The 22,481-nt window shown below is 44.0% G+C and overlaps 2 protein-coding genes across 2 annotated transcripts; one reads left to right on the top strand and one right to left on the bottom strand.

Annotated features, from left to right (window-relative positions):
• Positions 1-778: 778 nt before the first annotated feature.
• NUF2 (NUF2 component of NDC80 kinetochore complex) lies at positions 779-16,386 on the bottom strand. Its single transcript, XM_082483386.1, has 13 exons — positions 16,226-16,386; positions 14,982-15,056; positions 13,675-13,751; positions 12,100-12,161; positions 11,058-11,155; positions 10,389-10,462; positions 8,416-8,512; positions 7,583-7,645; positions 6,663-6,800; positions 5,619-5,759; positions 4,635-4,810; positions 2,677-2,812; positions 779-1,644 (listed from the first exon to the last, which is right to left on the bottom strand). Exons 1-13 carry the CDS (start codon positions 16,346-16,348, stop codon positions 1,495-1,497), a joined length of 1,410 nt encoding a protein of 469 aa, XP_082339512.1. The 5' UTR covers positions 16,349-16,386; the 3' UTR covers positions 779-1,494.
• Positions 16,387-17,540: 1,154 nt separating this feature from the next.
• On the top strand, positions 17,541-21,728 carry LRRC52 (leucine rich repeat containing 52; the record flags this gene model as incomplete). The annotated part of the gene is made up of 2 exons (XM_082484190.1): positions 17,541-18,165; positions 21,463-21,728. 2 exons carry the CDS (start codon positions 17,541-17,543, stop codon positions 21,726-21,728), a joined length of 891 nt encoding a protein of 296 aa, XP_082340316.1.
• Positions 21,729-22,481: the final 753 nt, after the last annotated feature.

Here is a 22,481-nt window from a genome sequence, read left to right as displayed (position 1 = left end):
GGAACATCTTCCCAAAGATAGTATCTGTGTCACACTAGAATACATTTTAAAGCAAAGGGAGCTGAGCATATCTGCACATGAAGAACAATGTTTTAACATACAGCACAAAACCAGATTAGATTCATTAGAAAACTCACTTCCAAAGAATAATATCCAAAACATCACTAATTATTCCATGTGTGGCCTAGTGCATGAAATCCACAGAGTTTTTCTGTGCCTTGGATGTACTTAGCATCTTCAGCTCTCGGGGAAAACAGCTATCTTTGCAGTTAGACTTTCACTAGTCTCTACACCAGATGCTGCTGCACAACATTGCGGGACTGCTGGGATGACAAGTACACTCACTTAAAAACAAAGTTGTGTTACACACACCCCTACCACACAGACTATTTGGTGGAAACTGGAAGACTGTATAAGCAGCTTTGTACTACATTAGGATTTGCAGATTAACGCAGACTTTCACCAAAATGTCTCATTGTAGTACAATTTTAGAAAAAAACTCAAAGGAAAACATTAGAAGGGTCTGATGCCTCAGCACGATCATTAGAAGCAATGATCACCTGCTGTTCCCAGACTTGCTAGCACCTCTAGCTAGTAAAAGTTGAAGAATTAAATAAAACCAGAAAGATTATCTATACAGGCTTGAGTCCTCCTCCCTTCATTATAAAAAACTTCTAGTAGTACACATTCCTACAAGTCTACAAACCAAAATTTTTTAAATTGGAATGTTATGCCATGTCAGTTGGGAGAGTAGGGAAGGAAGAGACACAAGAGAAATTAAAATTTTATTTCTGGAAATAATTAAAAACACTGTGGCAAACTAAGTGCCATCACAAGTTAAGGTAGAAAATACTCATCTATGTAATTTTTTTTCATAGGACTAAGCACCCAAACACAGACTTTCTAATAAACAGAGATGAGGGTTCAATATCCCACAGAGCAGAAACAATGAGTTCAAGCATCTAGAGGTACTGTATTGCTAACTAAAGTGATATTCTTGAGTGCTTACAGTCACCAATGTTCATGATGAGAATAAGTTGGCATTTACACAGATGCTACTGCTCCATCAGGATTTAATCCTAATTGAGTAATGGCAGTGGAATATCACCTATTACTGACTTAGCTTGAACAGTGTGTCCATTCAGGCCAGACCAATGTGCTGGGTCTTCCCAGATCAAAGTTTGCAGAACAGGTTTTACAAAAAGAAGGATTCTGTCTAAACATCAAGCAATTGGGTATTAGCAAGCCTTGTTATTACCACTAAAATCAGATACTGACTGCAACAATACAAACAGGCTAGACCAAGTGCTTTCTTATCGACATTAGCGAGGTCACGACATCAGGATCTGTCTAGAAAGCTGAATGTGTTCTGACATGGTTTTTGAGAAAGCTGGCTTTTGCCTGGAATAAATATCCATCCCATACAAAGCACAAGCTCTTGAGTTCAGGTATGAGGATAAACATAATGAAAGAGGAATACAAGTGAAGACAGGTCTAAGAACTACTTCCAGGACTCTGAATTTTAAGCAGCCCCTTCTTCAGTTCAGCCATTTTATCTTCTCTTGAGGTTGCATAACTCTTTGCCATTTTAATGAGAGACTCATGACGCTTCTCCAACCCAGCCTTCAGATTTAGGTATATTTCCTACAAAGACGAGATAAAGAGGGGGTGAAAAACCCATTAATGTTACCATTTATGCTTTATAAGGACGTAAGTAAGAGTGGTCTGGTGGTCTCAAGTTATTTCAAAGGCACCTCATCCCTGGCTTAAGCAGCAGCATTCACAGAACACAAGTACGTTAGAAAACATCAGAAGAGTAAGAGCAGCCACAAGCAAAATCCCAATATTATGATTCTGTTTAACTCTAGTGGTCACAATAGTAAGATAGTCAAACACCAGCACTAGCCCAGTATTCACACTACTACTGCCCCATTCTGTGTTAAACTGTGTCACCAAGGTCTCTGCCACTGTGACTTCTACCACTGTCCTCCCAAGCATGGACAGTACTTCAGTAATGAACAGATAGGATGAGATACTACAGGCAGACTGTGATCCCCTGCTCCTATCCCATCAGGATTTCTGCCTCTTTCCAAAGCCAAGATGGACAGTTATCTTCCTGAAACCCTAGGAACAAAGGGTTTGTTACAAGGCAAGTACTCCTGTATTTGAGGGAGACTGTTGGGAAGATTGCAGTACTGCTCATCACTACAACATGAATGTTAAGCCTCACAGGTCAGGTCCCAGGGGCCAAACAAAAAAAAGGAGGGAGGAAAAAAAAAAAGATTTGACTGCTTAGAGCTGGAAGTACCATGAACCATGATACAAAAAACAGACTTTTATGGAATTCACATAGTATCTGCTAGCAGCACAGGTGGGAAAACAAGTTCAATTTCACCTCCCAAAATTCTGGGCAATCACACCATTCCAGAGTCTTTTCTTTCAGGTCTGCAAAGCCCACTTCTCCTGCAGCCCATCTCTGTGCAGAGATGAGCACAAGGCCTAGCAACTCAGTGGAACCACAAGTAGAAAGTGCTCTCCCTCCCACTATCCACCCAAACCACCACCTCCACAGCCTACTCATTTTTAGGGCCAATAAGTGTTCCTTTATCCACACAACCCAAGTTAAAAATCAGTTTTGAGAATACCAAACAGGATTCCTTTAGGAAAAAACCTCACCTTGGCTTTCATTTCTTCTTTTTCAGCATTCTCATTCAGCTGCTGAATTTTGAACCTTGTCTGTTGGATTTCCTTGTGAATGGCTGTCACTTTATCATATACAGCACCCCTCTTCTCCTGAACTCTGTTACAATATCTAAAGGTGGGAGAAAAAAATTAGTACTGAGCCATTTGACTACTTCCAGATTAAACTTAACCCCACCACAAGCAAAGCTTGCATTTTATGAAACTAACAGCTTCTAGAAGCAATGCTGTATAGAATTTAATTGCTTAGAAATTTGTCCAATTCTTAAGTTAGAAGAACTTAGGCACAAGAAGTGAAACTCAAAGGGGAATACGTTGAAGATCCTCAGTTGCTGCCAATCAAGGCAACTCGAGTGACTCCAGTGGAACCAACCCAACAGACAGCTGGACACAGCATGTTCCTGCCTTTCAGTAATGCAGCACAGGTGTCAGTGGAGAGTCCTGCCTAAAGGCCAGCCACTGGGCCAGGTTAAAAGCAATATAGCTGCACCTGACGTTTCAGCAGAACTGAAAGTCATACATTTTCCTTAGCCTCAGATCCCCTCCCACCAAGTGACAGCTCTAACCCCATACATCTCTGTAAGTTAACAGCAATTTCCAGTCTGTCATTTCATCACATCACAAACAAAGACCAAATAGCGTTTTGCCAGCTTGCAGGTGAATTCAGATAGCTCCAGCTGCGGGCTGCCATGTAACCAGCAAAGGGTTACTGGGGTAACAGGAGATCTACTGACTTGAAGTGCAAAAAAACACCTAACAATTTTTATTAAGCATTTGTACAATAATTACAGTTGGAACTGTAGCAGCTGCTTTCTCTAAAGAATAGTTGAAATCACTCATACTTAGCAAGAGCCTACTTACATCTTCCTACCTCAAGGGAAGAGTCAGGACACATTCTCTTATTCACCAGCAAAACCTTGTTTTCAAACCAAGGTTACCTCCCTTCCCCTCTTGCTTATCAAAGCATCTAATTTTATCACTCAAGGGAAATATCTAACACATTAAAAACAGATAAATAGGCAGCGACTTTTAAAATAAAGCAGCATTAGATTACATTATTTTCATTCTTATTTGGAAGGAAAAGTAGCTTTTAATTAATCTCCTTTAGCTGGCACAATCCACTAAATGAGGAGCAAAGGAAGCCTGCAAATCTTGCTGCCATTCTACACACCACACAGCATAACTAAATCTTAGTTGACTCTCTCAGCAATGTAGAAAAAGCTCTCTTCCACCTTAGTTAATCTACCCAGCCAATAATTTTCCATACTCCCTTTCCTACCCATGTACCCAAAAAAAGTTACATAATAAGCTTTCTCTATAACAGTTCAGCACTTCTAATATCACAGTGAAGCCATGACCTTACAATGCTGCAGTTTGCTGCTGCAGAAGTGACTGCTGTGCTGTAAACACTGCCTTGCAACTTGCCTTTAGCATACTGTAGGAAGGAAGATGGGCTAAGAGGCTTTGATCAAATGACACTTTTCCTTTTGTTTTAGAAGCATCATGTCAGGATAATACTCCTCTGAGATACAAGCCCCATTTCCCCATGGGTCTTGAACATCTTTGATAATGAGCAAAAGTGGCAAGGGAAATTATGAAAAATTCATGAAAGGCAAATGGGGCTTTGTTGAAGTCTGATAAGTTGGAAAATTATCCCAATGTGACATTCTCTTTAAGAAGATAAAAGAATCAAGAATAAGCATTATAAATTAAATTAGTGCTCCAATAAAAGAATTGCTGTCAAGTCACATTGCAATTATTGATTTGAGACCCCAGGTCCCTGCCTGCAGCATTACTGGTCTTCATACAAAGCTATCCCACATCGCTCATTTTCTTCTTACTGCTAAGCTACATGTTTGTACCAGACGCAAACTTTGGTAGCACATAACGAAGACATAAAGTAGCATCAGGCAGAAATGTCAACTCATCCATACTCCAATACAGTGTGCTTATATTGCTCAACATCTTCACGCTTCTTTTTTATCCTTATTTCAGCTGTAGACAGCTTCTCATGTTTTGCAGTAACCAGTCTCTTTAAGGACATTTCATCTGTCTTGCCCTTTTTCAGCTCTATCTGAGCACTCTCAAGCTGGTCTTCCAGGTTTCTGACCTAGAGTACAAAAGTAGTATTGAAATGTTAAGGAGGGGGTAAAGGGGGGAAGGGGGGAATATATATATAACTGAAACAACATACCCTGTTAGTTTATTAAGATTAGAACTAGCTTCCTGCTTTTTGAAGATCTTATTCTCCCAATTAAATCCCAGTTCCCTAATCTGATTTTAAATACATCCAAATGGACAAGATCCCACCACTTAAAACAATTTTTCAGGATTCACTGTGAGTTCTGCTGTAGCTCTTAACCAAGGGTAATTTGAACACGTGCTATACAAATACCCCAAAAGACTACATGGCATTTTTCAAACACTCCTAACAATCGCATTCTCCCAAAACTGAGTAGCAAAGAGCAAGGTACTGTATTGTGACACACATTTCATCAGGGAAAGGCTGGCTTAGTAGTATTAATAGTTAAAAGCACTTAAGACACTATTCTTCTTGAAGTAGTATTTTTTTTTTTCCTCTTAGTTTCTGCTCTCTAGGCAGAAGAAACTGGATCTTACTTTTTTTCTATCATTTCCTACCAACAACCCCAAGACAGTTCAAACTATTTTAGGTCAGGTTTCTATGGCAACAAAGGCTTTGACTATTAAAAGTGGTCAATAGTGCATTAGCTAGTGGCATGCAGCAAAGCAGCAGCAATGCTTTACTGACGTTTTTAAGAATGAGATTTATCGAAATTCTTTCTTTTTGGGACAGAGGAGACATGGGAACTTTCAAAATACAGACATTTACTGATGATCACCTATCTTGCTTAGACATTAAGTTCTCCCTAACCAGATATAATTCGGATAATACAAACCTCCGATAATACACTGGCCAGTCTCTCCACATTTGCTCCCTGTCTTTCCATCTTCTTTTGATACAACTGCACCTCCAGTTGGCATGATGGCAGAACCTCAACTAAGTCTCTATAACTTTCATATTTTTCAATAACTTCTTGCTTTAAAAAGAAAAGACTATTAATAAAACAATTTTGGAGTTCAGCAGTTCTTTTGTATAGTATTAATGCATATTGAATTTTGTACCTGTTCCCCTGTTGTTTAACATACACTGGAATTAATATTTAGTAGTTACTGAAATGAGATCTTCAGTTTGTTAAAAAAAAAAAAAAAAAGGCATTGATTTGGAAAGCACAGTGAAAGTGACATGCAAGTGTTTTACAAATAACTACCTTGTTACAAGAGCTTTCAGGACAGGAAAAAAAGCTGTATGGTGAAGAAATTCTATACTGGTAAAACAGGAGTTATATGAAGCATCATAAAAACAGATGTCTGGAATTTCAGCAATAAAGTTTACATCTTTGGAACAAAAATACCTATGGAGACAAAGTTACTTCACTGATGTTTTAGCAATCATGAACTACAAACATTTAAGATTAGACATTACTATAAAAAAACCACACAGAAAACTAGGAAGGGAACTCAGTGTTCAACATACTAGTGGAAAGAGCCATTAATTACAGAAACTGAGAATGATAACAGAGACATTATGAGGCACGCATTCTAAACCCAATGACATTTGTGAGCAGCCAAAATGTTGCCATCTCTTGAGAGCAAACAGCCAGACAGGTATAGTATAGATTCAAGAGTTCTACACCTAGTTTCACAAATAATCAGTTACTTATCAAGGACACAAACAAAACAAAACAAAACAAAAAAAAAACACCAAACAACCACACAACCAACCTTTGGTTTTCTCTGAGGTTGTAATTTCCTTTTAGACTGACCACTAATTTTTGACTAGAAGTATCAGTCATTCAAGAACCAGTTGTAGATGAGACTTCAGTAAGGCATGTGCTTTTTCTAATAGAATACTTCCTTGTGTGGACAGAGGAAAACCTCACCTTGGATTTCTTGAGTTTCTTAACAGTCTCTTTCATCAGTTCTTTGTAATTTTTCAGTTCCTCTGGACTCTCCACAATTTTTGATTTCAGCTGCTCTTGTTCTTCTTTCAAAGTAGCCATTGTCACTTTAAGCTCATTCTAGTTAACAAGACAAACACACTTTCAATATTAGCAATTAGGTGAGTAAAGAGGAATTGTGAGGCATGGTTTGCCAGGATCTTATGACTAGATAGGTTCTTTTCTCTGTTGTAAGTCATTCCTCATTAGGAAGTTTGTTTTAAAAATAAATTCCTCTGAACAGCATTAACATTCCCAATCAAAGCAGTTAACAGTCCATTTAGCTCCCTGAACATGCATATAGAGGTGCAATACTAAGTCACAAGAACAGCGTGTAACTAGTACTCCACAAAAAGCCTGCCAGCAAATACATATTACTAGCACCTCTCTCCTCCAGAGCCCCTCACCTAGGGCAACCCAGGTAGCCACTGCAGGGTTTCAGAGCCAGCTTTATCAACCTGATAGAAAAGCAATAAGCTTCCTGTGCAACCTCTCAAAAACCTCCTGTTTTGTCCCCATGTCAGTGACCGCCTCAGCCATTCTATGCGCCTAAGGTAAGCCCATAGCTTCTCAGAAGTCCAGATATCTTAGCCTTCAACAGGTCAGCTTCCTGAACAAAGACAGAACTCTACATTGCAGAGTTGCATATTTAAAGTTAACCACAAAACAAGCTACTACTGCAGTAAAACTTCCATAAGGGGGGAAAAAGTGAAGCCAAATCAGTTTTTTAAAAAAATACAACTAATAATCACCACCTGAACATTACCTAGCTTCAAGAATAATTTGATCCTAGCAAGGAAGATGATCTATTAGTTGATCTGAGATGCAAGCTACAGCCTACATCTACACAGAGGTGTACTTACCAGTTTTCGGGTACTCTCTGCAATATCTGACTTCTTTTGTGAAATCACTTCTTGCAAAGCTGTCTAAAAAAAAAATAAAAAAAAAAAGCAACAAACTTTAAATAAGCATCTCTACAACTGCCCTTCTGTCAAAGAGCTATCTACAAGAGAAATCCGGTTTATGGTTTCTTTGGAGTGGAATAACTAGCAGACAAAATGGCAGTCTAAGATTTAAAACACAGGGAAGGAGAATGTTGTCACAAAAGCCACTGGGAGCACTAGCCAGCAGTAGGTAACTAGGAACAGAGATAAGAGATGGACTACCTCTATTCTTACTGACCCTGGCAGCATTATACACACAACCTTCTTCATGAGGGGCACTGTTCTTGATAAAAAAAAAACTAAGTTAATACAAGGTCCCAAACAATATAGAAGTCAGGCACATGGTTAATAATATTAATAGTAGAGACAGGACTTAATGTAAGAAAAAAAACACACCACACAAATACTTTTGGTTTTTTCCCAAAAGACAGCTGAAAAGGTTACTTATGAGACCTTAGAGACAAGCTGCCATTGCTGGAAAGTTACAAAGTTTCAAAACAACAGAGCCAAATACACTTCTGTATTCCTTAAGTCTGATTTCAAGTACATTTCACATTCCTTATATTGAAATGAAGAGTTGAGGCTAGGGGTTAGACAAGACATTTTGTTGCAATGACCTTTGCTTTAAATCAGAAAAGTCCCCTTTATCCTTTGTGGAAGTAGGGCAAGGAGAACAAAATCAACAGAAATAAGGAACACCCGTGATCAGAAGCCATAGCAGCATTTCAGAGCAATATGTAAAAAGATCATACTTGTTTCCGGCGATAGTCTTGCCTTAGTAGTTGCTCCAGTTCCCGAATGCTATCTGTCAGTTGCCTGACCTCTGCTTGATGTTCAACTGGAACAGTGCTACGCAAAAAATAAAGACATCAGACAGTTGCAGCTTCATTATAATCAGGTCAGAGTACAGTAGATAAAACAATCGCTCTCTCCAAAGAGTTTACAACCAGTAACTTCAGTAATCAGGGCAAGAGAGTCTCAAATGAATACATCTTATTTTCCTTTGCCTGTAAGATTTTTGTAGTTGAAGTATAATCTAAAGAGCTATTTTGGCAAGAGTGGTGTAAGTATAACATAGGACTAAGTTTAAAGATCATGTTAAGCAAGGCACAAAAGAACAACATTCCTATCAATTTTTGTGGCGACTTTTCAGTTATGAAATTTGCATGCTATTACCTGCCACAGAAACAGCTTGTATTAGCGTAGAGCTATAGACAGCTAGAGAACCTCTTGTCTAGCACATACCTAGAGCATCTATCAGAAGCAAAAAAAAAAAAAAAAAAAAAAAGACAACTGTTTTGAAAGCTATCTTGGAAACTTGCCATCTCTTAATCCTATTATCCGCAAACAAAAACAAAACTTAATGATGCAAAGACACAGGCAGTAGGACTAAATGGCCTGAAATGGAGAATGGGGCAAACATGTCAAATAACTAAGGAAGACAACTTTACCCATCTATTAAGTTAAAGATGGGCTTCCTGCAGCTATTGAAGAGGTAAAGTCATATCACTAAAAATTAACTATAACAGCAAAAAGTTTCACCATAGTCCACAACACACAAAATACAGCATTTTCCCAAAGCAACCATATACTCCCAAAGTCACATTTTTATTTTCTGCCAGCAGCTCTTCTAGCCTAAGACCAGTATTTCTATTTCTGTAACTCTGAGAGCAACCCAACAGCAACATCTCTATATTTTCTAGCTTATTTCCCAGGGAGGCTAACCAGCAACAGAGTCAGACAAGGGCCAAAAGAGAAGTCAACTCCTGCAGGAACTTTTAATTTGAGCAACTTATCAAACAATTCTGTCAAATCACACCGCTTAACTACTCAGTTCCTGTTTAGGCAACCCATATAAAATTATTTAGGTTGCGAGAGACCCTTAAAATCAAGTCCAGCTGTTAACCTAACACAACAAAGTCCACCACTAAGCCATGCCCCTGAGTGCCACAGCTACACCTTTTAAATAGCTCCAAAGATGGCAACTCCACCACTTCTCTAGGCACCCTGTTCCAACACTTGACAACCCTTTCTGTGAAGGATTTTTTCCTAATATCCAATCTAAACCTCCCCTGCAGCAACTTGAGGCCATTTCCTCTTGTTCTATCACCTGCTACTTGGGTGAAGAGGTCAACACCCACCTCACTACAACCTCCTTTCAGGTAGTTGTAGAGAGCAATAACGTGTCCCCCGAACCTCCTTTTCTCCAAACTAAACCATCCCAGTTCCCTCAGCCGCTCCTCATAAAGCTGGTTGAGGGATCTAGAGCGCAAGCCTTGTTGCCCTTCTCTGGACATGCTCCAGAACCTTAATGTCTTTCTTGTCGTAAGGAGCCCAAAACTGAACACAATATTCAAGGCATGGCCTCACCAGTGCCGAGTGCAGGGGGATGATCATTTCCCTAGTCCTGCTGTCCACATTATTTCTGATACAAGCCACGATATATTGGCCTTCTTGGACACCCTGCCAGCTCATATTCAGCCAGCCATTGACAAACATCCCCTGGTCCTTTTCTGCTGGACAGTTTTCCAGCCACTCTTCCCCAAGCCTACATGGGTTGCATGGAGACGTTATAACCCAAGCATGGGACTTGGCACATAGCCTTGTTGAGTCTCATACAATTGGCCTCAGCCCGTTGATTCAGCCTGTCCAGATTGTGTGCACTAAACAGGAAAGACTGCCAAGTCAAGTAGTGCATCTCACAGTGCTTACTCCTCATACTCACTTCAGTTTCTCCAGCTTCACTGCTGCCTCCCGGTTTGCGGTCTCCAGTTGTTGGTGTTTCTCCATTGCCAATTTCTGCAAATTAAGTATTGAGATATTTTTAATTTTAGAGGAATTTGTTTTTTCTCTGGACTTTTATTAGAGCCCCGCTTATTATTTCATATGAAATGCACCACCCCTGAACCACTGAGATACTCAGAAGAGAAGCCACCTGCAATTCTATCTTCAGCCCACTGACTGTTATATCTAACTTTTCTCAAAACGATGCAAGTTGCCAAACCTTCGCTTACCAGACTAAACTGTCAAATAAATTATTGGAAGAAAACCTAAGATAATAGCCTAAGTAATAACTTGGTCACGGTCACACAGAAACCTTTACAATATTGAGAAGCTCATCCACTCTTGTAAACTGACATGCTTCCTTAGGGATTTGCAAAGATTTTTCTTAAACCGTTTACAGTAGCTGTGTGTGCTTATAACATGTTTTATAGCTGTACAAGTTTTACGTAATATTAAATGGATACTTTCCTGTATTACTTCGCTACATGTAAGATTCCAATGTGTTATTTAAACATGCAGTTAAAAACCCACTACCTTTATGCTCCCAGTTCTAGGTTAACATTAATTATACTTAAGTAGGTATCTGGACTAACACGGCACCCAATCTTACATAGTTCAGTTGTAACTCCAAGTAGACCTCACGTCGTAATTCTCTGAAATTTACAAAGTTGAGAATGCCACTCAAGAAGCGAGCTGTCCTCTTTGTTTCTGAAATAGGAATGGCAAGTCATCACTATTCTGGTTTCCACATGCATTGCAGTTGCATAGAAGAAGTTGCGCAAAACATAATTCAGAGAAGAGACAGAAGTTACAAAACAACAGAATCCAAATTAATTGTTCCCCTGCTTACCCTGCAAAGATCTGACACACTACACGAAAACTATCACCAAGTTATGAACTTACAATGTTTTAGCAGTTCTATGCAATTTAACAAATGAAAATGACACCTAGGAGAAAGACTATTAAAATACAGCCTCCCATTAAAACAGAAGTCAGGGAACAAGTGTGTCAATCTTCAACTACAATTCTGAAGACAGAACCTCATTGTAACTATCAGGCTAACCAAAGACAGCAGTTTGAACTGCAGGGACTTAGTGGCTCTATTTCAAGCAAACTTTGTGAAATTTAATTACAAAGGCCTTGAATGTCTTAGACAAAAAAAAAGAGCCAGAAGTAAAAAAGTTCTCCAGAATAGCCTTTTCTGAGTTGTTTGTGTTGTACAGAATCACCACAGATGGGTATTAAAAAGGGTGAAGGAAAAATTCAGTTGCTTCCTACATAGACATATAAATAGCATAAGAAATCCTATAGCATTCCAGAGTTGCCAGGATAATTTTCCTTACCGTCTATTCTTACACTATAAGTATGTCACAGTCCGCTCTCCAGACCAGCGGTTCAACAGACTAATGGCATTCAAAACTCCCCTCAGTTATTTAACTAGATAGCCTGCATAAGGAATAAGGAGGAGAACTGCTCATTAGAACCAGCTTGTTTAAGGGCCACAGTAAGGATCAGAAGAGTAGCTGGAAGCCAGGGACAGTTCTCCATACTAGATGCCCATTTGGCTGTGCCAAACGAGGAAAAAAAACGCCTGGATATCAAGTGACACTCACAACCCCAGGAAACACAAAAATTACAATGCACTTGCTTACTTGGGTTTAAAACATCAGCAATTTGAAAATCATTAATCCGGCACACTGGAAGTAAGCGCTCCCTGCAAGGAAAACAAAAATACAACCTTATCTGCAGTGACCATTACTCAGTTTTTGTACTGTATCCATTTACTAAAAAACAGATCTTGTCCTCTCATCCCAGAGCATATGCACAGCAAGCACATAACAACAGTAAGTCTCAGAAGACTAACACAGTAGAATTCTACACATGGATTGGCATTAAAAATGTGTATTCTTACAGTATCTCACAAAGATTTCTATAAACAAAATACTTGCTTGTAGAATGACTTTTCAGCTTAATTAGGGAACTCCTACACTTAACTGTTAGCCAGTTCTCCCCTTACAACTGAAATGAAGCTTAAAATCTAACACTTACCTCATTTCAACAAAGATATCTACATAAAATTCAGGCAGCAAATTTACACAAGTACTTGAGAACCTTCTTCTAGGTGTAATGATGACCTGCTAGTGATTCAAAGTATAGATTTGCGCTCTATCTTGGTGAGGCTGTATTACTTAGTTAATACATTACAGAATCACAGAATGGTCAGGGTTGGAAGGGACCTCTGGAGATCACCTAGTCCAAGCCCCCTGCCTGAGCAGGGTCACCTACAGCAAGTTGCACAGGACGGCATCCAGGCAGGTTCGGAATGTCTCCAGAGTGGGAGACTCCACAACCTCTCTGGGCAGCCTGTTCCAGTGCTCTGCCACCCTCAAAGTAAAGAAGTTCCTCCTCATGTTAAGATGGAACTTCCTATGTTCAAGTTTGTGCGATTACCTCTTGTCCCATCACCTCTTGTCCCATCACTGGGCACCACTGAAAAAAGACTGTTCCCATCCCCCTGGCACCCTCCCTTTAAGTATTTATAAGCATTGGTAAGATTCTCCCCTCAGTTGTCTTTAGACTAAAAAGACCCAAGTCCCTCAGCCTTTCCTCATAAGAGAGATGTTCTAATCCCCTAATCATCTTCGTAGCCCTTTGCTGGGCCCTCTCCAGCAGTTCCCTGTCTGTCTTGAACTGGGGAGCCCAGAACTGGACACAATACTCCAGATGTGGCCTCACCAGGCCAGAGTAGAGGGGGAGGATGACCTCCCTCGACCTGCTGGCCGTGCTCTTCTTGATGCACCCCAGGATGCCATTCACCTTCTTGGCCACAAGGGCACATTGCTGGCTCATGGTCATCCTGTTGTCCACCAGGACTTCCAGGTCCCTTTCCACAGAACTGCTCTCCAGGAAGTCAGACCCCAACCTGTACTGCTGCATGGGGTTATTCTTCCTCAGATGCAGTACCCTACACTTCCCTTGTTGAATTTCATAAGGTTTCTCTCTGCCCAACTCTCCAGACTGTCCAGGTCATTTTGACAAGATAGCTGCCTGCTGAGAATTTCTCTATTAAACATTGCTGTCCCCTGTTCATCTGCAAATTTTGCTTTGCTCAGAGCCAACTAGCAGTGGAAGCACCATCAGCAAAAAGGCATAAAGCCCCACTATTTCTAGTAAAATGGACCTTTACAAGGAATAGCAACAGAACAGATGCAGCATCTTCTACTTACATATGAATATACAAATTACAAACAGGTAGAAAGCCTTCAAATATCTGTGCATACATTATGTCAACGTTGACTGGCATCTAAAGAGTAAAGAGAGTTAATGCATAAGTAGAGAATACTCAAAAATACACAGGCCTGTTTCCACAGTATAAAATAATTCAAATAGGTTAAACACACTGCGGATGGTCTCCCCATCCACAGGAAACATGTTAGACGCTGAAGAATACCATCAAGTTAATCAGCAGACTATTTTAAGTGTCAATTTGGGCTGGTCAAAATATAAAGAGACAATAACTAAAGCAGCAACATTACAAACTCTGGAATTCAATCTAAACCCTATTCTAATTCATTCAAAACTGGTGCAGAAGGGCAGTTTCTGCATTACACACCTAAACCCAAGAAGCTTGCTCTTTGAACACCCTGAAATTCACACTCAACTGTTTTATGAAGAAGTCAGAAGGTGGTAGTGGTATGCTGTCACCTTTTCTGATATTTTAAACCTCATGGAGATGATCAAACATTAAAAGCAACACTTACTTTCCTTCTAGACCAGTCTAACCTCTAAGCAGAGGCCCTCCTCCAGCCATGGCCAAAGGCAGATGCCCAAGAAGACAGTATGTATATTCAAGGCCAGAGATAGTGTCCCTTCATAAGCTGGTCCAATCCGTCCCAGACCTTACAGATATTTCTGGTATCTGCAGCATCTCAAAGAAAACATTTCACAGCTTAACTGCAGAAAGAGAGGGCTCTCCACAGAGCCTTTCCTTACAGCAATAAGTGAGCTCCTTTTTACGCCCGCTAATTCCTGTAATGGAAAAGGGAACCTCCTCTTCATGGTAAAAGAAATAAAAATCCAGAGGCAGCACACACAGAGAACCATTATTTCTACAATTATCTTGAGCTGTTGCTGACTTCTAGACTGGGAACAACTATCAAAGCAACTTCTCAGACGTAATGAGCAAGGCCTCAGCAACAACCCACAGACAATGCTCCCAGGCTCATTTACCCTTGGTAAATGACCCATGCTGATGACTGCATTGCAGTACTGCATTCTCAGTCCTGCTTAAGTGAACAGACTAGTTGCTTCCCTGAGCACAAATGCCCATGGGTATACAGTGTCTCACACACAAGTTTTCTGCAACAGAGGCAAAATTTCTAAGCTCCTATTCATGCAATTACAACATATAGAACAGTAAGCTACTTGCCATTTACTAGTGAGCAGATAAGAGGGAGATACTTCAACACGTAGTTTGTCAAGTACAACTTTTTTTTCATTTCACATTCCATTACACCTGCTGCTACAGACGTACCATGTAGAAATGCTCCAGGCGGATTCCATATACCTTCTGCAGGATTCTCATGTAAATCATGTGTAAAACTTCAGGCTGCAGTAAGAAAGGACGTGAATCAGTATTCCATATGGTCGATTATTCAGGGCTCACAGACTAGGCCATAAAAGTAGCTCTGCGTTTAACACACAAAGACCAATTCCACCAAGCTACCAAGACTAACAATTTTTACTTTCCAATAGTTTGCAGTTCAAGCATTACTATTTCATAATACAGTTATAAGAGACAGCAATCAGCTCAGACAACTACAGCCCTAACTGCCACAGCTATACATTGCCTTTCATTATGTTGCTGCTCATTGAGCAGTTTCCAAACCAAGTGACACCAAATCTAAAAATGGTCACAGAAACTATAATCCCATAGCAGAGTGACCTTCATCACGTTAAAAAAATACCTACAAAATAGGGGGCAAATAGGGGCAAAAAATACCTACAAACCAGTTATTCATTTACAGCACTAATCCCTGATTGATTCAAATCTATCTTGCTTCTTAAAAACTGTCATCCCAGCATTCCCTAAACAAGCAGGGCCAGCGTCCTCCTTCAGCAGGCACAAGCACTTACACAAGCAGCACAAGAAATCACACTGAGGCATCAATTCAGTTTTAAAGACACTTCTGTTTTGTTGAGGAGACTGCAAATCTGTACTAACATTAACGCCCAGGGCGATACAAGAAACGAGGGGATGAAGCAAGGAGGGGTTGATTTTTACAGGATTGGTTTAAAGGCATTAGCTGATCAAGTAAGTTGTTGAAACTACAACCCTATGCCAGAAGGGCTATTTTAACCTAGTTCCCACAGAACTGAGAAAGACACATCGTATAATTTCACGTTTGTCTGTTTATAAACCTACCCCCGTCCAAATGAGGCTTGAGCGTGCTTCCCTCAAGCCGAAGAGAGGAGAAGCTCTAGGTTTAGCCCTGTAACTCCTACGAGACTGATCTGCCACACCGGAAAACCTAATCACCTCACTCAGAAGGCGCTGCCGTACGCCAAAGACCGTACAAGCCAGGGAAGACATCGGCCCAGAAACCAATCGACGTGCAAGAACACCTCTGGCGCTACAACACGCGAAGGCCTTCCTCCACGACGGGCAGGGAGCTGCCAGAGAGCGGCGGGGCTCCGAGCGCGGCCCCGACTGCCCCTCCCGCACCGCTCGCGCAGGCCGCGGCCTCCCGCAACACCTCCCCACCCCCATCGGCGCACCTTAGGGTTGCCGAACACGTCGCCTTTGACCAGGTTCCGGGCCTCGGCGCCCGCCAGGACGTGGCTGCGGAGGTAGTTGACGATGTCGTCGGGGCTGTAGCGGGGGAAAGTCATCGCCTCCATCGCGGCGCTGGACAACGACCGCGCTGCCAACCGCCCCTCCCCGCCCGCAGCTTGAATCTGGCGGGCACCTCCTCCGCCCCCGCCCCGCGTCGCGCGCAAGCCGCCGATGGCCTATCCGCGACCGCGCCGGCGGGAGGGGGAGGCGGGGCTTGAGGAGGCTCCGCCCCGCCTGGGCGCGCGGCGGCCGTTGAGCCGTTAGGGGCGGGGCTGCCTGAGGCGGCGGTGGTGGGCAAGGGCGGTGGGAGACGAGGGACGCCTGAGGCGGTCGGGGGGTAGGAAGGGCCGCTGGGACCCCCTCGCTGTCAGCAGCGGCGGCCATCACGGCTACCGCAGGCGAAGGAGCGGCGGCGGCGGCCTCGCCCCTGCTAGGCTGTGGGGTTCCGCTGCTCCCACCGCCATGTCAGGTGCCGCCTCCCAAGCCCCGGAGCTTGCGGGGGCATTCGTGGGCTGCCAGCGCCCGCCGTGCCGCCCCCAGGGCTTTGGAAGGCCGCCAGCAGGCCGGCTGGGGGTGCTAAGCGCTGCGCGGGCGGGGAGCAACCGGCTCTGTCAGGGGAAGGGCAGGTCCCGCTGCGGAGCGGTGGGCAGGGGGGGAACGCCATGGCGAGTCAGCAGAGGGAGCTGGGGCGCCTTTGGAAAGCTCGTCTTCGGTAAAAATGCCTCTGGAAGGACTTCCTCAGCCGCCTCCTCCCGTCTCCTGAAAGGAGACAAAGCCGATCCAGCGCAGCATTGCATAGGGCTCTCTTGCTTAATCAGTACAAATGACTACCTCCTGGATTTAGACACCACTTGAGACCAAAATTGCACTGTTCACACACGCCCTGCACAGTTTTGATGCTCGCATTGGAGTAATACCTCCGCTCAGCTGAAAGCGGTGCCCACTCAGCCAGCGAGGTCACGGCACTGTCCCCAAAGCAGGGCAGCTTTCACAAGCCGTTGACATCACAGAGGTGTCATCTGGCACTCAGTGCGACATGGAGACGCTCCAGCCACTGTTCCACACTTGCTGATGTAGAAACTTGGCTCAGTTTCCAGCCAGGCGGTCTGCCAAGGAGTCAGGTGAGTCACGGACACAAAGTGCCTCCCAACAGACTTGCAGCCGGACACCTCCTCGGTATGGCTGTAACGGTAATACAGGTTGCATAAGGCTGCTTGCAGTCCTCAAAGGGCTGAGCAGCCTGGAAGGTGTTAGACCATGTCTCCTTCAGGTAGACCACAGCCCCTGAGCCTCATGTTTCTTTTGGGGATGGGGATGGCATCAGAGAGGATCAACTGCCCTAGCAGGTGTAGCTGTCAGTACCTGGAAGTGAACTGCACAGCGCAGCAGTTACAGGAGTTCCCTGCAGCCATTCCACTGGACACCAGGCAGCTGATTCTGGCGGCAAACAACATCTCATACCTGCCAGCAGTGGAATTGAGCTTCTTGGCTGATTTGGTCTATCTGGACTGCAGGAAGAACCTCTTGGGGGATGACCTGGATTTCACTTTCATTGGTGTGGCCAAGCTTGTCTATCTGGACCTCAGCTTCAACAACCTCACACAGGTCACCTTCAGCACCTTCTCACACCTCCTCAGCCTGGTGGTGCTGAAGATCTCAGACAATCCCAACCTCGTGGCCATCGAGAAAGATGCTTTCACCAACAATACCTGGTTGAGGCACCTGGATGTGAGTCGGACGGGCTTAACATTCCTGGACACCACCACTGTCCAGGACCTGCCCAACCTGAGGTTTCTGGGGCTCAGTGACAACCTGTGGCACTGCAACTGTTCCTTTTTGGACTTCATCACCTGGATGACAGCAAGCAACATTCATTTTCCAGGTGAGGGCTGTGTGAGCAGGGCCTCCCTCCTCCTGCAGATCCCTGTGGAACGGTGAGGGCCCTCTATTCTCTTTCCCAAAGCTTCAGCTCACAGCTCACTGTGCCACTGCATGTCAACTGTGGGTCCTATTTTCTGGTGTTGCACAAAACACAGATCAGTGCAGTTGGGTTACACAGGCTCCACCATAAAGAGTCACACTTGCTCACGTCCTCAGGGCAGGCAGGGAAGCTTAGCTTTTAGCTAGGACATTGCTGCTGCTCTAAAATGCCCGGCTCCAGCCTCAGGAGGTGTCCCTGTGCCTGCAAGTCACAGCACCCTGTGGCTGCAGCGCCAAGAATGAGGAGCCCAACACATCTCTGGGGAGATCTGCACTGGGAAAGCTCCTGCTCTGAATTTCCTGCCTTGTCTCCATCTGCTCTGATCGTTTAGTGCTGCTGCAGTACCAGCATGTCTGTAACGATCAGTTAAGCCCCCTCTCTCTATAGAAATGCTCTCCTGCCTCCATTCTGACCTGCTCAGGGCAGCCTCTCCAGCCCTGAGTCTCCACCATTCGGACAGTGTCCCCTTTACCCTTTACCAGTAAGACACCTCCCGCTAGTCTTACTGCACAATGTGCCTGGCAGGCATCCCTCATTCGTGCAACCTCTGCAGCAATTCTGCTCAATGCTGAAAACAAAGCAAGGTTGAAAGCCAGGCAGCTCCTTTTCTGCTCTCTTCTCTTACCGATGTGGTCTCTGGGAAAAATTTGGGCAGTGTGAAAGCCAGCGAGAGTTTAACTGCTGACTTCCATGGGGCTGTGATCACACCCTGCTCCCCATCAACCCGTTTCTGTGCATGAAGAGTGAACACAATGCCCTTTGCCTTAAGAGCACAGCAGCTGTTGTGCTAGGACAGATAAAAATCAGAAATCCTGCAACCTCCAGCTGTCACAGTGCTCCTCAGAGCAGGTCCATTTGACTGATCCTCTGTATCAGACTGTGACCCAATGCTCGGAAGTCAGAGAAAGACATTTTGCTGGTGCCACGGGAGCTCTGGTTTGGGTTCCAGCTGACACTTGATGGTCAGAGTGAAACAACACAAGTTTTGCTTAGAAAAGTGTCTATATCCTTATGACTGGGAGGCTCCGTATGTTCCCACTCTTCCTCCTGCACCCCAGAGCAAATTTGCTGTCTTTCATTTTAAGTTTTCCAAAATTTATATGCAATGCAGGTAAGCACTGAGTCCCATGGGCTGCAGCAGCACAACATGACTTGCTTCTGAATAAAAGCCATTTCTTTAAAAGAGGGTCTCCAAGACTTCTTTCTTTACATCATCTGGGATCCCAAAATCAGCTGTTTCCCATCACACTGGGAGATTCTACAATTGGGCCATGGACACTGAGTGTCCATAAGGCAGGGTAATCACCAGTTCCCTTTCCCAGAAAAACACTGGTCCCAAGGGCAAACCTTTGTTCTGCAGCTGCAGCACATTAACTCGATTTTTCCGAACTGAAAAGGAGCACAGCACAGCACATACTAATGAAGAAAGCTGGGTTTTCAGTAATGCAGGACACAATGGTGAGAGAGCTGCAAAAGAGAAATTGCTTGAGAAAGCTTCTCTGACGAATAAGAACGGGCCACAAAAGAGCCCAAGGTGGAGAAAAGGGAAGGGCAAATGGAAACTGGTGTTAGGACAGAACCAAATTAGGGACAACTTCTGTGTCTTATTAGGTTTAGTAAGCTTCCTACAGACTGTTAAAGTTTTTTTATTTTCCACATACAGGTTACAGGCAGTTATGGAACAGTGTAAAAAAGAAAAGTACTGTAAGATTGGAGATAACACACTGAACTCTGGAACGGGAGAATAAAGCTAATTGCAGGCAATTTGGGAGGGTAGGACTAGAAAAGGCAATGGCAGCAGCAAAGACTGGCAGTATGAGTATGGATCCCCACACTGCGGAAAATGGGAAAGCCAAAGAAACCAGGGAGCCTGCAGAGGCTGCTCCGCTTCCCTGCTGCGTTGGGCTTTGCTGTGTCCTGGCAAGATGCTGTGGGTGAGTCCGCAGGAGGCTGTGTGCTTCCTGGGACTGGTGTGAGGGCTGCGCAAAGCTTTCTCACTTCCAGTAAGTGTACACAAGCTGCACACCCTGTATCACAAACACCCGCCTGCCTTTAGCCAGGGAAAAGCAGCTCGCTCTTCATGGGGACTAGGCAGCCCTAAACCAAGGGTTGTTATAGGAGCTGACAGCTCCAGCGCAAAGGGATGTTGGGACACAGCCCTGAAATCGGCTGCAAGCACATCCCCGCCCTGGCCTTTGAAAAGCTGCTGCTTCTTTGCAGAACACCTTTGCCCCAGTGTTCTGTGCTCAGCTTGATCGTGCGCAAGTCTAGGTGCTGACATGAAGTTGCCCAGGTCTAGATGGATTTGGGTAATGGAGAGATAAAAGCTCTCCAGTTATACTCAGGACAATGAGACAGCACGAACCACCACAGCAGCTATATCACTCAGTGATATAGGATATATAATGTAATGTAATATAATATAAATCCCCTGTAGCTTGTTCCTCTCCGCTGCTCCCTTTCCCTTGATGCATCCAGTGCATCAAGCAGTGACCACCCCACGTCTAGCACAGTAACCATGTCTGGTCTGGGGAATTCAAAACCCGCAGGGGAAGGAGAGGGCCATGGCGGAGAGCACGCTGTGCAGAATTCTACAGACATCAAAAGGAGACGGTGCTTTCACCATGCTCCGCCTTCGCTAACTTCAGAGGGAAAAGCCAGCATCTGTTTTATCACCACGTATATTACAGTACGACAGGGTACAGTCGTTATTTCAGTGGAACTGAATCACTGATGAGTTTCCTCTTCCTCCCTCGCAGAGCAGGGAAGGCTATGCCTAACTGCAAACCACCCCAGTTGTCAAATGCGCACAAGCCTCGTTATTCCAGCATAATTTAGGCTATATCACTTCAGAAGGTGTTTGAGATTAAAAAAAAAAACAAAAAAAAAAAACAAACATGCTCAGTCAGCAGAGATGAACAGTGCAGGGACAGCAGTTTGCCGCAATGGCATAATCAGACAGGCAGTATTTTCCTATGGAGGCAACACCACAAAAATCATTCTGGCAACCTGGCAATTGTGGTTTGGCAGAGTTTGCCTGTCTGATTTTACCTAAGCCACGGAGGGAGAGAGGTGTGAAGTCTGTAGACATTTTTCAGGAGTTTAGCAAACTCCTCCATCATTTTTCTAGCAGGACTCCTGTTCTTTAATGCTTAAGACACAGGCAAGAGAGTCGGCTTTCTGCTTTTCCCTCTGCAGATGCTGACCGCATCACCTGCTACACCCCAGAAGGCCTGCGTGCCCTGAAAATGCCTGCAGCAGAGGCACAGCTCCACTTCAACTGCCTGACCCAGCTGTACAAGCAAGACTACGTCTTTCTGTGTCTCATTGGCTTCTGCATATTCTTTGCTGGCACCATGGCAGCCTGGCTGGCTGGCGTCTGTGCCGTCATCTATGAATTCCACACTTCAAAGGCGGGGGGGGAGGAGGAGGAGGAGGAGGAGGAGGAAGACACAGTCACTTAGGATCAGCCCTACAAATCCTTCTGAATGAACGCCCAGTGTGGGAACTGAAGGCAGGCCCTTCCTGCCTGATTTCCCACATCATGTCCCATTCTAGATGCTATTTTTTGGAAGTGAAATAAAACTGCAAGAGAAGAAAAGTCTCTGTGCTCCAGTTTCACTCACTGTGCTACTTCTGCTTGTCTTCTTCCACTGGGACTCAGGACATTGGCAAAATATTCGGGGGGGGGGGGAATTCTTTTCATGTAAAAAATGTTGCTTACGCACTCCAAGTGTTCTTGGAAATGGCTTGTGTTTCGATGCCAAAGTCCCAGGGCTGTGTAAGATCCTTCATATCACTAACGCTGGTAATTGCCCAGACAAGTATCTGCTTACATGACCCAGTACAGCAACTCCACGTGTGAAACATTGGCTTCTTCATCCGATACCAGCAGGACCTGGTGAAATAAAAGGGAAAAGCAGAAGATTTCAGCAAACATGGTATAAATTTGACATACTGCCTTATAGCCATTAAACTGTAGCCTGTGAATCAAAGCCAAAATCCTTGCTTTAGGTAAAATCGCTGTGACAAAAGTGGTTAAGAGCTGACATGGCAGCGCAGCCTGCCAAGGATATATATATATACACATGCTGGGGACACATATGCAGAGATACCGTCTCGGACAGACACCCCCTTATCAACCCTCCCTCCCCTCGAGGTTGATCCCGGCCCCACCGAGTGCTGCCGGCAGCGGGGGCGGGGGGCGGCCGCCGCGG

Source organism: Vanellus vanellus (assembly GCF_965231255.1).
Source record: "Vanellus vanellus genome assembly, chromosome: 5".
Lineage (NCBI taxonomy): Eukaryota > Metazoa > Chordata > Aves > Charadriiformes > Charadriidae > Vanellus > Vanellus vanellus.
This window is presented reverse-complemented; position numbering and strand designations above follow the sequence as displayed.